General features: G+C 63.3%; 1 protein-coding gene across 1 annotated transcript in view; it reads left to right on the top strand.

Moving 5' to 3' along the window:
* The window catches only part of ARHGEF10L (Rho guanine nucleotide exchange factor 10 like), a 153,286-nt gene that overhangs the window by 117,097 nt on the left and 23,424 nt on the right, over positions 1 to 12,765 (top strand). Inside the window, 2 exon segments of the mRNA XM_055574325.1 lie at positions 452 to 606; positions 6,773 to 6,921. Coding sequence (XP_055430300.1) covers positions 452 to 606; positions 6,773 to 6,921 — 304 coding nt within the window.

Below are 12,765 nucleotides of genomic sequence, written 5' to 3'. Positions count from 1 at the left end.
TGTGCCCATCCATTGGTCTGGATTTGTCTCTTCTGCTCACTTCATCCAAACGGGCTCACCCAGTGTGTGGCCTTTTGTGCCTGGCCTCTCTCGTTCCCCCTAACGTTTTCAAGCTTCATCCAGGCAGTCCACACGCTGGGGCTTTGTTCCTTGGTATGGCCGTGAGGTAAGCATCACGGCCCTATTTTTCAGAGAGGACTGAGGCTCAGTGGTCCAGGCCAGCCAGCTGGAGGGGGACAGTCAGCTGGATTTGCCCTCAGATGTGACCCTGAGAACCGTTCTCCCAGCCCCCCGCTGTGCTGTGTCCAGAGCCCCCTGTTTTCCGTGGCTCCGCCCCCTAAAGCCCGCCCATGGAGAAGTCTGAGCGATGGCCTGGTCTGGTGGAGGTGGGGGCTGGAGCCCTTTCGCCAGAAGGGCGGGGGGCTGAGTGAGTCCCCGCCTCTCCCTGCAGCGTCCTGCTTTACAGCAGCGTGGATACGGGCACCCAGTGCCTGGCGGCCTGCCGGAGCCCAGGCCTGCAGCCCGTGCTCTGCCTGCGACACAGCCCCTTCCACCTGTTGGCCGGCCTGCAGGATGGCACCCTCGCCGCGTACCCTCGGACCAGCGGTAAGGATGTGGTGCTGGGGGTTCTGGGAGCTGCCCTGGGCCCCGACCAAGAGTCAGATCCAGGACCAGAGAAGCTGTGGGAGGCAGACCAAGGAGGCAGCTCAGCAGAGTCTGGGAATCAAGGTGCTAGAGAGGCTGGAGGTCCCTCATCCACATCGGGGTCCCCAAAGGGACGGGGCGCTCCCTGTCGTATGGACAGCTCAGCCCATAGGCAGGAGACTCTGCTGCATAGGAAGCGAGTCTCTGGGCTCAGAGAGACCTGGCTTCACGTCTGGGCTCTGCCCTGATGACTGCAGTGTCCGTGGCGAGCAGCTGCTCCTCCGTGCCTCGGTTTCCTCATCTGTAAAATGGGGATAATGGCAACACGCGCTGCTCATAGGTACAGGTGGGGTAAGCATTCCAGTGAAGGCCAAGCATAGCGCCCAGCACGGTTGGTGCCCAGTGGGGTCAGGCGCTGTGGCCTCCACTGTTTGATCGAGGTGTCAGTGGCACAGACGATGACGTCCGGAGGGAAGGTGGACAGCGTTTGAGCTGCTGTGCTCCAGGACAGGATCAAGTGGTGCGGTCTTTTAATTCTCACCACGACCCTCAAGAATGACCTCCTCCTTATGGATACTGATGCTGAGATGCAGGAAGGGATATGGAGTGCTATGGTCCCCGTCCTTCATGGCTTATTCAGCTCCCAGTCCAAGGACAAGAGCAGGAGTGGAGGGAAGCGGGTCCAAGACCAGCACCCCTGGAGGCTGCTGTGCCTCAGCCTCAGCCTTCCTGCTCCGCCACCCCCCTCTGCCCTGCCTCTGATTGCTGCGTCTTCACAGCCTGCTGCAGCTTATAAGCAGATATTTGTATTGAGCTTTTTTTTTGCCACTTGGCACTGTGTTGGTATTTTAAATTAGCTTTTGATAACGCATTTATAGTTTTTAATTAAAGGGGGTAGAGGGAGGCGGGGCGATCCCTCTCCCCATCAGACACACCGTGTGTGTGAATGTCAGTCCAGGCTCAGATCTTCGGCAATCTACACCAGAACTTCTGGGGAGATGGCCACCCTCTGGCTCCCGTGGGAGTCTGGGAGCCCAGCCCGGCCTGCTCTGCACCCCCCAGCCCCCAGATGGGCTGCCTCGGGCCCTTTCCCTCTTGGCTCCTGACTCTTCAGTTTGGGAGTGCGGGTTGGGAGGAGGTGGGCAGGGTGTATCCGTGTGCCGGGGCTTCCATGACCAAGTACCGCAGACTGAGTGGTTTCGGCAGTCTAATTTACTGACTGCTATTCTGGAGACTGGAAGTCTGAGAGCAGGGTGTTGGCAGGGCTGTGCTCTCCCTGGAAGGTGCTGGGGAAGGGTCTGTTCCAGGCTTCTCTCCCAGTTTCAGGGGGGTCCTTGGCTTGTGGCAGCATAACCCCCATCTTCACGTGGGGCTCTCTTTGGGGAGCCTGTGTCCAGAGAACCCCTTGGACTCAGAGCCCCACCCTCCTCCAGCATGACCTCATCTTAACCAGTTCCATCAGCACCCCTACCAGCAAACAAGGTCGTGTGCTGGGTGCTAGGGGTTGAGGCATGAATAAATGAATTTGGGGGACACAATTCAACCCACCGAGGGTTGGGGTCTAATCACTGACTTTCTGCCTGGGGTTGCTCAGATCCATAAGAGCCACTGGGGACCGTGGACCCAACACCCTCGTTTCTGGAGTCCCATGGGTGAGCCAAGACCTGAACCTCAGTGTCCTCCCAGGACTGGAGTCCTCCAAGTTTCAGGGGGCTTTGGCTGCTCTGGGCAGAGTGGGGTGCCGTCTGGCCTGGAGGAGGAAGTCGAGGTGCGCTGGCAGCCGTCCTGCCTTCAGACATCTGTCCCCCAGATGTTTACCAAGCACCCACTAGGTCCCGTGGATGTGGTAGCCAGCAAACCGGCCGTGAGCCCACCCGCACAGCTTACAGAGGGAGACGAGACAGGTCTACAGATGGGTCGAGCGAGCAGGCAGGAAGCTGACGGTTGTACGCGGTGCTGCTGGTCCTAACGGGAGCTGCAGGGTGTCGGGGGAGGGCCTGGCCCTCAGTGCCCAGGGTGGGACCCCGAAGCCGAGACTGAGGAGAAGCATCCAGCAGCTGTGAGATGGCTGTGAGGATTCTAGGGTCACCGGGCCACCTGGAGCCCTGGGCTGTCAGAGCTGGGGGGCCTCAGAGTCCAAGCAGTGTGGCCGTGGCAGTGTCTGCTGCCCTCAGGATCTCTGCTTATCGGCGTTCATTCCTTCCTTCCTTCACTCACTCACTCAGCAAGTACGCGTTCATGAGGTGCCAGGTGGGCCCGCCCCGTCCATCCTGAGTTCGGGCACAGCTGCCTGGATGCCCTCTGTGCATTCCCTGCACTCCCGGCCCGTCTCTGAGCAGAGACAGGGACTTGACGAGGCCTGGTGGGGCTGCAGGACTGTCCCTGGTTAGCCGCTGGGGACGGGAGCCACAGTTGACCGTCGGAGGAGCCAGAAGACGGGACGGGTGAGGGGTGGGCTGAGGGGTCAGGCTGTCGGGATCGGGTCCCACTGTGAGAGACTGGACCTGCTGCTGCTTCTCCTCTCGGGGCCTTGATTTCCTCACGTGTAAAGTGGGCGCATATTCCACCCCTACTCACAGGGTGGCTGTGAGCGCCAGGGGCAGCCAGTCAGAGGCGCATGTCACGGAGCTCGGGGACGGATGCGTGCCTCTCCATCCCAACATCGTCATTACTGTCCCGACCACTCCCCCGGTGTTGGCTGCCCCTGGGCTCCCTCGGCCTCAGTGACTGTCACGACCCCTTTCGGGGTGTTGAGTGCCCCTCGGCTCCCCTGGGCCTCAGTGACTTTCTCTTTGTGTCCTCCCTTCTGGCCTCAGACCCCCAAGGATCCTGTTGGGTTTTCTGCCCTGTAGCCTGTGGCGGGGGACACCTGCCTCTCGGAGGTACCTTTGCTGTGACAGGCCTTGGTCTCCGGAGGTTCACCCAGCGTGCGCGGGTCCAGGCCCAGATGAACAGGCTGTCACGCCGGGCGGGTGTGACTTTGGAGGTGTGGGTGCCTGTTCTGGAATTGTGTACGGACAGCCGCTGGAGGGCAGGGAGAGCGAGGAGGGATGGGCACCCCCACAGGCTTGGGGTGGGCAGGGTGCTTGCCCTGCCCAGAGCGCCCACTGATCCTGACTGAATTCTTAGGCTTGCAGCCTGTGGAGGCTGGCAAGATTCTTAGAGCCCAGAACTCCGGGGTGAGAGGTGATCTGCTTGTTAAATCTGTCACCCTGTTGACCACCAGGGGTGAAAGTGAAGGGGAAAGTTGCTGAGTTGTGTCCGACTCTTTGCAACCCCATGGGCTTCTCCAGGCCAGAATACTGGAGTGGGGAGCCTTTCCCTTCTCTAGGGGATCTTTCCAACCCAGGGATCAAACCCAGGTCTCCCACATTGCAGGTGGATTCTTTACCAGCTGAGCCACCAGGGAAGCCCCAGAGAACTGAGACAAATCCAGGGAGGCACCAGGGTTGATTCAGCTGAATTCCATCCCCTTGGGGGGCAGGTGGGAAAACGGAGTCCCAGCAAGGGAAAGCCTCTTGTTCAGGGACCTACCATGGGCCCCTGAATCAAGGAATTCCTGTCCTGTGTTCTTTTTGATATAATGATGTTGGTGTTATTAAATTTTTTTTTCTTTTTAGAAGCATTTTTAATTGGAGGATTAATTAATTGGAAGCTTTACAATGTTGTGTTGGTTTCTGCCAGGCAACACGTGAATCAGCTGTAAATATACGTGTGCCTCCTCCCTCTCGAACCTCCCTGGCGTTATTACATTTTAGCCATTAATCATTCTGTCCTGAAGCCAGGTCTCTTAGGAGACACCCAGCAAGTGGAAGGGTGGGCAGGACACGTGTGACCCTCAAGGGTATCAGACACTCCCCCCTCCCCCAGGCAGGCACTGTCCCGGGAGCGCAGAGGGCACGAGGGCTCGGGGCGTAGCTGCTCCCAGGGCAGGGCTCGCGTGCCCGCTGTGGGGCGTGGTGCCAGCGTCCCTGACCGCTGCCTTCCTAACCGGCCCGAGTGGCGGGCGTTCCGGCTCTGGCCGCTGGGGGCGCTCGGGCCCGGCTTTCTGTGGCTCCGGTTTCCTGGGGTGGGGTCATGGTCCGCTGAGGAGGCCCGGCTGCCTGTGGTCACTCTTCCCTCCTGGACTCCAGCCCTGGGCCCGGAGGTCTTTGGAAACTCTTGGAACCTGAGAGAGCAGCCGGGAATGGGGGCCAGGGTCAGCTGAGTTGCAGCCCTGGCTGGCCGGCACACCCCCGCCTGGGGGGCTGTGCCCACGTCCCGGGCTCCCCGGGCCCCTGCCGTCGCGTGCGTCCAGGGGGGTCCGCACGCTTGCGCAGGCGGCCGCCTCGAGGCAAGGGACAGCCGACGCCCAGAGCTGACGCGCGCCGGCCCTGCCCAGCCGGGTGATCTGGTCTGGTTCTTTCAGCCCTGCGCCTCGCTTTTCTCAGTGGTAAAACAGGGAAAAGAACAGAATCTTGCACCCAGGCTGGTGAGAGGTAAGGAAACAGTTCATGGAAAGAGTGCCCGGCACGCTCACGAATAACAGAACGTGGCAACCGCTGTCCGCGCTTTCCCTGTGCTAAACGCGCCCGTTTCCTTTGAGCCCGGCCGCGTCTGCGAGGCGTGGGCGTGCTCATCATGCCTGCTTTACAGCCCAGGAAGCTGAGGTTCCCAGTGGCCGCGGCGCCTGTCCAGGGACGTGCAGAGGTTGAGAGGCTGCAGCCAGGACTCCGGCCCAGCCTGCTTCCCACGTTCAGGGCTGGGAAGAACCGGACGTGTGTTGATTGGGCAGGGTTGATGGGGGTGTGTGTGTCTGCGTGTGTGTGTTTCCTAACTCAGTTGAGCTAGGAATCTTCTAAGTTTAAGGGGGGCTGAAGGGGAGAGGAGGACCCGTTTAACGGAAGGGGAGGATGTGGTGGGGGTGGAATCTGCTCTGCCGCCCAGGGGCTCCTCTGTGGACAGTGGTGCCCGTCACGCCACCCAGCAGCTGCCTCGGAGGGCGGCCTGTGCCAGGGTTACCGTGCACCCCTTCCAGGGACCCTGTGGAGGAGGGTTGGGGGGGCCGGCCCTGGCACCCAGCCCAGGCTCCTTCCTCCCTCCACCGCCCGCCCCTCAGGGGTGGGCCCTACTTCCTGCTCAACCCTCCTGGCCCACCTGGCACCCTGGCAGGACAGGACAGCCACGGGGGCTCTGTGTGACATCAGGTGTGACTTCAGAGAAAATCCCGTCTCCGTGGACTCTGCTTGCAGCTCAGGGGAAACCCTTGGTCTGTTTCTGGGTGAGCTGAGCATCCCTGGGGTGGGCAGGGGACAGCGTCCTTCCACGCTGGGCCAGGTCCCTTCATCTGCCCATCTTCAGGGATCATGGGCTGAGGGCCGATGGCCTGTGGGGACTTCCTCCTTCCGCACCTGGGGTGGTGGCATCTCTGGGGGAGGAAGGTCATCGGAGATCTCGGTAGAGGTGATACAGTGCCTTGGGGTGGGCGAGAAGGTCTGTGAGAAGGCAGGACGGTCTCAGCAGATTACGGTGTCTGAAAAGTCCTCAGAGACAGTCTTGTTGGCGGCGCCCTCTGCGTTCTCCAGATGGGGAGACTGAGGCCTTGAGGAGGGGAGAGAGGCTCTCGAGGTCCGTAGTGGGCCGCTGGCCGGACGTGGCCCATCGTGTCATGCTGCCTGCTCGTGTGGTAGCTGTTGATTAACATTTTGGTCTCGCCGGCCACTGGCCACTGGGGGTTTTCTTGAGGGCAGGGTGTGTGTCTGATTTATTTCTGCTTCTGCAGCCCTGAGCACGGGGCCTGGCATGGAGTCGGTGCAGACTCGGCGTGCGTGTGGGGTGAAAGCAGAGGACAGAGGAGAGAAGGAGAGAGGAGTGGAGAGCACTGCAGATGGGAGCAGGGGCTGGGGGGCAGAGCCGGGGCTGGGAGGAGCCTGGAGCCGGGTTGGGAGCAGGGGCTGGGGGGCCTGGCCGGGGCCGGGAGGAGCCTGGAGCTGGGCTGGGAGCAGGGGCTGGGCGGGCAGGGCCGGGGCCGGGAGGAGCCTGGAGCCGGGTTCGACCCCCCAGGGGCCTGGTTTCTGAGGGCTGGGGGGCCCCAACCTGTCTGCTGCCCCCCACCCCCTGCTGACCTGCCGGCTTCCTCTCCCTGCAGGAAGCGTCCCCTGGGACCTGGAGAGCCCGCCCATGTGCCTGCCTGTGGGGCCGGGGCCCGTCCGCGCCCTGCTGAGCCTGGAGGAGGCCGTGTGGGCCAGCTGTGGGCCCCGGGTCACCGTCCTGGACGCCACCAGCTTGCAGACTCAGGTACCGGCCCTGCCTTGCGGCTCGTGGCCCCAGGGGCCGTCTCCCAGTGTCCCCTCTGCTGACCCCTCTCACACCCGGCCAAGCGCTGCCCCTGGGGGCGTCTCGGGGTCGTCAGGGTTTCCTGGGCTGCACGGGGGGCCGGGATCCCCGCGGGGCCGCCCCCTGCCCCCTCCGACATGCTCCCTCAGGGCTGCCGAGAGGGGAAGGGTCCCCTGAGGGCTCCCTGGGCAGTGGGTTCGCTCCTCCGTCGTGTCTGCTGCTTCCCGGGGAGGTGGGCCTGGGGTCCCTGTGCCCCCAGGGATAGCCTGGACCCGGCTGTGCTGAGGGAGCAGCTGGTGCGGATGCTGGCACTCGGGGCGCCGGGCTCTTTAGCCAGTGTGGACCCCACGGGGAAGGGGTGCTCGGCCAGCACCGGGGTCCTGCCTCATCCCGCCATGAGCGCTGCTGATCCTCGGCCGCTGCGATGCGGGCCACGTCTGGGGGTCCTTCCTGCCTCAGCCAGGACCCTCTCCTGTCACTGACCAGCAGCCATGCCCAGCCCCTTCGCCACAGCCCAGGCTCCACCCTGCGTGGTGTTCTGGTGGCGACCCCTGTTGCTTGATTTGCTTGGGTTCCCAGCTTGGCCTCCAGGCTGGGGGGAGCCTGAGCCTGACCCGGCTGCGTGCCTTCCTGCCAGGACCATCTTTCCTCGCCCACTTGGTCCTGCCTCAGCTTACTCAGCAGCTAGGCAGTCTGGGCTGGATCCCGCATGACAGGTCCTGGTTTGGCAGGTGGAGACCCTGAGCCCAGGGAGCTGAGGGTGAGCCCCGAGACCCGGGGTTGAACCTCAGGGTCCCTGTGCTAACTCACCGTCTCTGTTGAAGCTTGAGGTTCAGCCTTTGCATCTGTGCCTTCCCGGCTCAGCCTCCCGGTCCTGGGCCCTCATCTTCTGGGGCCTTGGGGCCTTGTCTGTGAGCCCAGGTTTTCCTGCCCTTTCCCTGGGGTCCCTTCGCCTCTGTGTGAGGTGATGCTCGGGAGCCCCAGTCCTGGCCAGGGAGATGTTTGGTCAGCCCCTTCAGGGCGCTGGAAAGGGAGGTGGGGTGGGCTCTGCCCGCAGCAGCTTGGACAGCGGCGAGGGTTTGGGTCTGGAGCAGCTGTTAGGTTTTGAGAAGCGGGTGGGGGCTCACGGTGAAACCTGGCCTCCCCCCTCATCCCCACCACTTAGGCTTACACCGTGGCACCGGGGACCTTTGACCTCACTGCTGGGCCGGGCTCTGGTGGGGGAGGCCAGGGAGGGGCCCACCGGGAGGACACTGTGTTGGCCCTCCTCTGCGTCTGGATTTCCTGGTCCTCCTTCTCCCTGGCAAATGGGTGGGCACGGGGGGCCCTGACTAGCTGCAGCCCAGACCCCCTTCCCAGCCCTGCCCTGTCACTGCCTTCAGGGGCCTCTCACCTCCTCGGCCTTCTGGGAGAAAGATGACCAAGGGAGGTGGCTCCCTGGGGCAGCCGGGGTCACTGATGGGCCTGGGTCTCAAGGCATTTGGGAGGAAGAAGGATGAGTGCCCCCTGCATCCCCCCAAGCAGCCCCCTGGCCAGGCCCAGTGTCTTCCCGGGTTTTTCCTGGGCTTGGGGACATGGCAACCCACTCCAGTGTTCTTGCCTGGAAAATCCCAGGTACGGGGGAGCCTGGTGGGCTACCATCTCTGGGGTTGCACAGAGTTGGACACGACTGAAGCGACCTAGCAGCAGCAGCAGCAGCAGCAGGGGCCCTACTCAGGGCAGTGGTGGATGGGCCTTGTTAGTGTTGTAACCGCCTAACTGGCCTCCTTCCTGCCGGGTGTGTGGTCTTTTGGGGATGTCGAGCTGCTCCTTTGGAGTTGCTGGTGTTGGTGGGGGGTATGTGTGCATCGCGGGTCTGCCATCCCCTTGCTTCGCTGGCTGGAAGGCCCCCTTCTGCCGACAGCCGTCCCAGGAGCTTGAGACAGATGGACGAAGGGAAAGACAGGGCCCAGGCATGACCCTGCCCGCCCTCACCCGATCCCACCCCTCACCAGCGGCCGCACTGTCCTGCCCAGGCTTGCAGCCCAGCTCCGGCCCCACCGTCCCCAGGGTGGAGGGGCCACAAGGCTCCAGCGCGAGGCTGCCATGATTTAAGATTAGTTTGGACCACCCACTCTTAGAAGGGGGATCAGTGTGGCCCTTGCCCTGCTCTGCCTGCACCGGGGGGGCATCGGGCGGGCCCTGGGTCGGGGGAGGCAGACCCTGGGTGGGGGGAGGCGGAATGGAGGAAGGGGCGGCTGAGGAGGCCCTGCAGCAGGGCAAGAGGGGCCTGGAAATGGAAAAGTTTGTGCGGGCACGGGCGGGTGGTTCGCCTTCAGCACACGCCATCCTCCGCATAGTAACGAGGAGACCGCCACGCATATTTAATAGGGCCTCGCTCCGCCACCGGCTCGGAGAAGAGGAGGCCGGCCCACCTCCGCGCTGGGCTCTGGAACGGCCTTCTGGCTGCTGCTAGTGACCGCCAGACCCAGCCGGGGGCTCCGTGCACCCGGCCAGAGGACTGGCCTCCGGCTGGGCTGCTGTCCAGACTGCCCTGGTCCCCAGGGCTCAGGCACATCCTCAGTGCGGGGCACGCCTCCGTTTAGAGGACTGTTGTGCCAGGCTGTCTCCCAGGACCAGGAGCCCCTGGGGACTGGAGGTCCTCCACTCTAGGGGGCCGGGGAGGGTCCTGGCGGCCCCGGGTGTGGACGCCCGGCTCTGGCCTGATGTGAAGACATGGGGGTTCATTTAGAACTGTGTCAACACGAAGGTGCTTTCTGCAGTTTCTCCACCACCAGGAAGTAAAATAATAACCAACACACACTGAGTGCTTAGCGTGGACCCGGCCTGGGGTTAAGCGTTTTACACATCTTAGCCCACTTAACCCTCAAACCACCCTGTGAGGTGAGTACTTTAATTATTCATACTTTACCGATAAGTGAACAGAGGCCTGGAGAGGGTCAGTGATCGCCCAGAGTCACTCAGCCAGGAGGAGGCCGAGGTGGGATGGGAGCCCGGGCGTCCACCTCTGAGCCTGCTCTGAAGTCCCGGGTTGGCGCGGGGGCAGAGGGGCGGTCTCCGGGGCCACACCGTCCGCCACAGTCTCTGTCGCGTGTAACTCTCGGGCAGTGTCATCCGTTTAAGTACCGCTTTGGCCAAAAAGTTCGTTTGGGTTTTTCTGTAACCTCTTAACCTCCACCAGTGTGTCTTCTGGGCTAACGACATGCCCTGTTCCTTTCCTGGCGTCTGTCTGGCTCCTGCAGCAGGTACTCTGAGTCAATGGTCCTGGAGGATGGATAGGAGGTGTCCTGCCCGGCAGGCGTTAGCGCAGAGAGAGGGCTGGAGGGGTGGGCTGGAGGGAGACCTCGTCTCAGCTCTTCAGGAGCTCGGAGCAGGCCTGGGATGGTCAATGCCAGCCCAGGGAGGGCAGGCTGGTCGGGGGCAGGCCCAGGATGGTCAACGCCGGTCCAGGGAGAGGAGGCCCAGGATGGTCGATGCCGCCCAGGGAGGGCAGACCCGGGATGGTCAATGCTGGCCAGGGAGGGCAGGCCCGTGGGGGCAGGCCCAGGCCCTGTGGGCTCCCAGGGGAGGAGAGAGGGCTTCCAGAGCAGGGAGGAGGGTTTGGAGCAGGGAAGGTCTAGGCGGGGCAGGTGAGCAGGCCTGATGGAGATGGGGGCTTGGGGGCGGGGAGGGGCAGGCCAGCTGTGTGGGTGGGGGGCTCCTGGGAGCGGCCCTGAGCTGCCGTTCCCATTAGGCCCGCTGGCCTCGCAGCTGCCCTGACCCTGCGGATTGTGTGGCGTGGCGCCCAGCCTGTCTGCATTGGCCGCTCACCCCCAAACTGCTTGTTCAGCCCCTTGATCCCCGCGGAGGCCGTGGCGAGGCCTGTTAAATAATAATGTAGCTCACCAGGGCCTGTGTCAACACCGCATCCTCCGTGTTCATTATCTCGATTGCCACCTTCAAAGTCTAATCCAGTCGTCTGGAGTTCATTTTAACTGATCGCTGGAGGGGACGCGGGTCTGTGGGATGACTGTTGCATCTTAATTAAAAAAAAAAAAAAGAATCAGGACAGGAGGCCTGAAGCTTGTGGGGCGCTCTCCGCCCAGCCGGCGTGGTCGGGGCACCGGGGCAGGGTGGGGGTCTCCCTCACCCGGCTTGGCTCGGGGGAAGGTGGCAGTCGCGTTGGGCAGGGGTGCGGGCAAAGGGGCTGAGCTGGGTGGGTTTCCTGCTGGGCCCCTTGTACCGAGGGGGATGCCCACTGGAAGGCGGGGTCTCTGGCCTCTGCTCCAGGCCCCGCTGGCCCCTCTGCCGCCCTCTGAACGTGCCAGGCTCCCTCCCCATGCAGGCCTCTGCCTCTGCTCTTGCCCTGCCTGGAGCAGGAACGCTGTGCCCGCGGGCTGTCCCTCGGGCGGCTCCTTACAGTCCCCCAGCCTTGGCTCGGCAGCCAGCTCCTGGGTGGGCCCTGCCCGACCTCCACCCCTGCCGGGGTCTGCACACATCAGCAGCTTCGCTGTCCCCAGAGGATTGGTCACCGTCTGCAGTTGTGTCCAGACGGCTGTTGTCTCTCTGCACCCACCTGGCTGTAAAGAGATGAGAGCAGGGAGGGGCCTGGCCTTTTTTTTGTTTTGTTGGCAGGATCTTGGTTCCCTGACCAGGGATCGAACCCAGGCCTGCTGCACTGGGAGCGCAGAGTCCTTCCTAGGCACTGGCCTGGGGGACGGCCCACGGCCCATCTTGTCCACCAGAGCTTCCCAGGGCCACGTGTGCGCCAGCCTCTCGGTCAGTGCTGCTGGGCGTTTGCAAAACCGCCCCCCAACCCAGGGCGGGTCAGGAGGGCAGCTGCCCACTGCTTTACATGTTCTTTTGGGGCCAAATGTTGAAAATCTGGGTGGGAGGCAGCTTGGGGCTCTGGGGCCAGCTGGGAAAGCGGCCCGGGAGGAGTTGGCCTCGGAGGCCGCAGACCAGGGAGGGAGGTCACAGTGGAAGAGGCGGGAAGGGGCCCAGGGAAGGGACGGGGCAGAGGGTCTGGAGGCGGGCAGGGGCGGGTCCCGCTCAACAGCGGCCACCAGCGCAGGGCAGAGGGGCTCGGCAGCGGCACGGCTGTGCTCCCCCGGCCCGCCCCCTGCCAGCCTTGGCTGCTCCCCTTCTTCCCAGTCCCTCCTGGGTGCCGCTGCAGCAAAACAGGCCTGGGGTCGAGGCTCCCCCGGCCCTGCCTGGAAAGTGCCGGAACGCAGGGCGCCCGGATGGGCCCCGGGCCTGGCTCCCGGCCCACAGGGCTCTCGTGAGAATTGATGGGGCAGCCGTCTCCCATTAGGCTCCGACCCCACCGCCCCCCAGAAGCTTGTCTGGACGGCCTCCTCCCCCACTTTCATGGGCACTGGGTCACACCTCATGACTTGCAGCCGCAGCCCCTCTGCTCCACAGCGCCTGACTTTTGGGGGACGGTTAGTGGGAGCTTAACCGGATGGAGACCCCGTGGGAAGGACCACTCCTGGTCGGCCCCCACAGCCCCCACCGTGTTCCTGGGGCTGGGAGCAGGCTGATGCATGCTCGGTGAAGGGTTGTGAAGACAGCAGGCATTTCTTTTCCTTTCCTTTTTTTTTTTTTTTAAACTTTTTTTGGCCTTGCCACTTGGCTTGTGGGATCTTCCCCAGCGGGGGTTCCCTAACCCTAACCCTAACCCCCTGCATCGGAAGCACACGGTCTGAGCCACTGGATGCCAGGGAGCCCAGGCAGAGGGCGTCTCGCTTAGGGCGGTGCGCTCCATCTGGGGCGGGTCGGCGGCCAGCTGCAGGGCTCCGCTCTGGCCACGGAAGGCGCCTCCCC

Source organism: Bubalus kerabau, chromosome 3 (assembly GCF_029407905.1).
Source record: "Bubalus kerabau isolate K-KA32 ecotype Philippines breed swamp buffalo chromosome 3, PCC_UOA_SB_1v2, whole genome shotgun sequence".
NCBI classification, from domain to species: Eukaryota; Metazoa; Chordata; class Mammalia; order Artiodactyla; family Bovidae; genus Bubalus; species Bubalus kerabau.
This window is presented reverse-complemented; position numbering and strand designations above follow the sequence as displayed.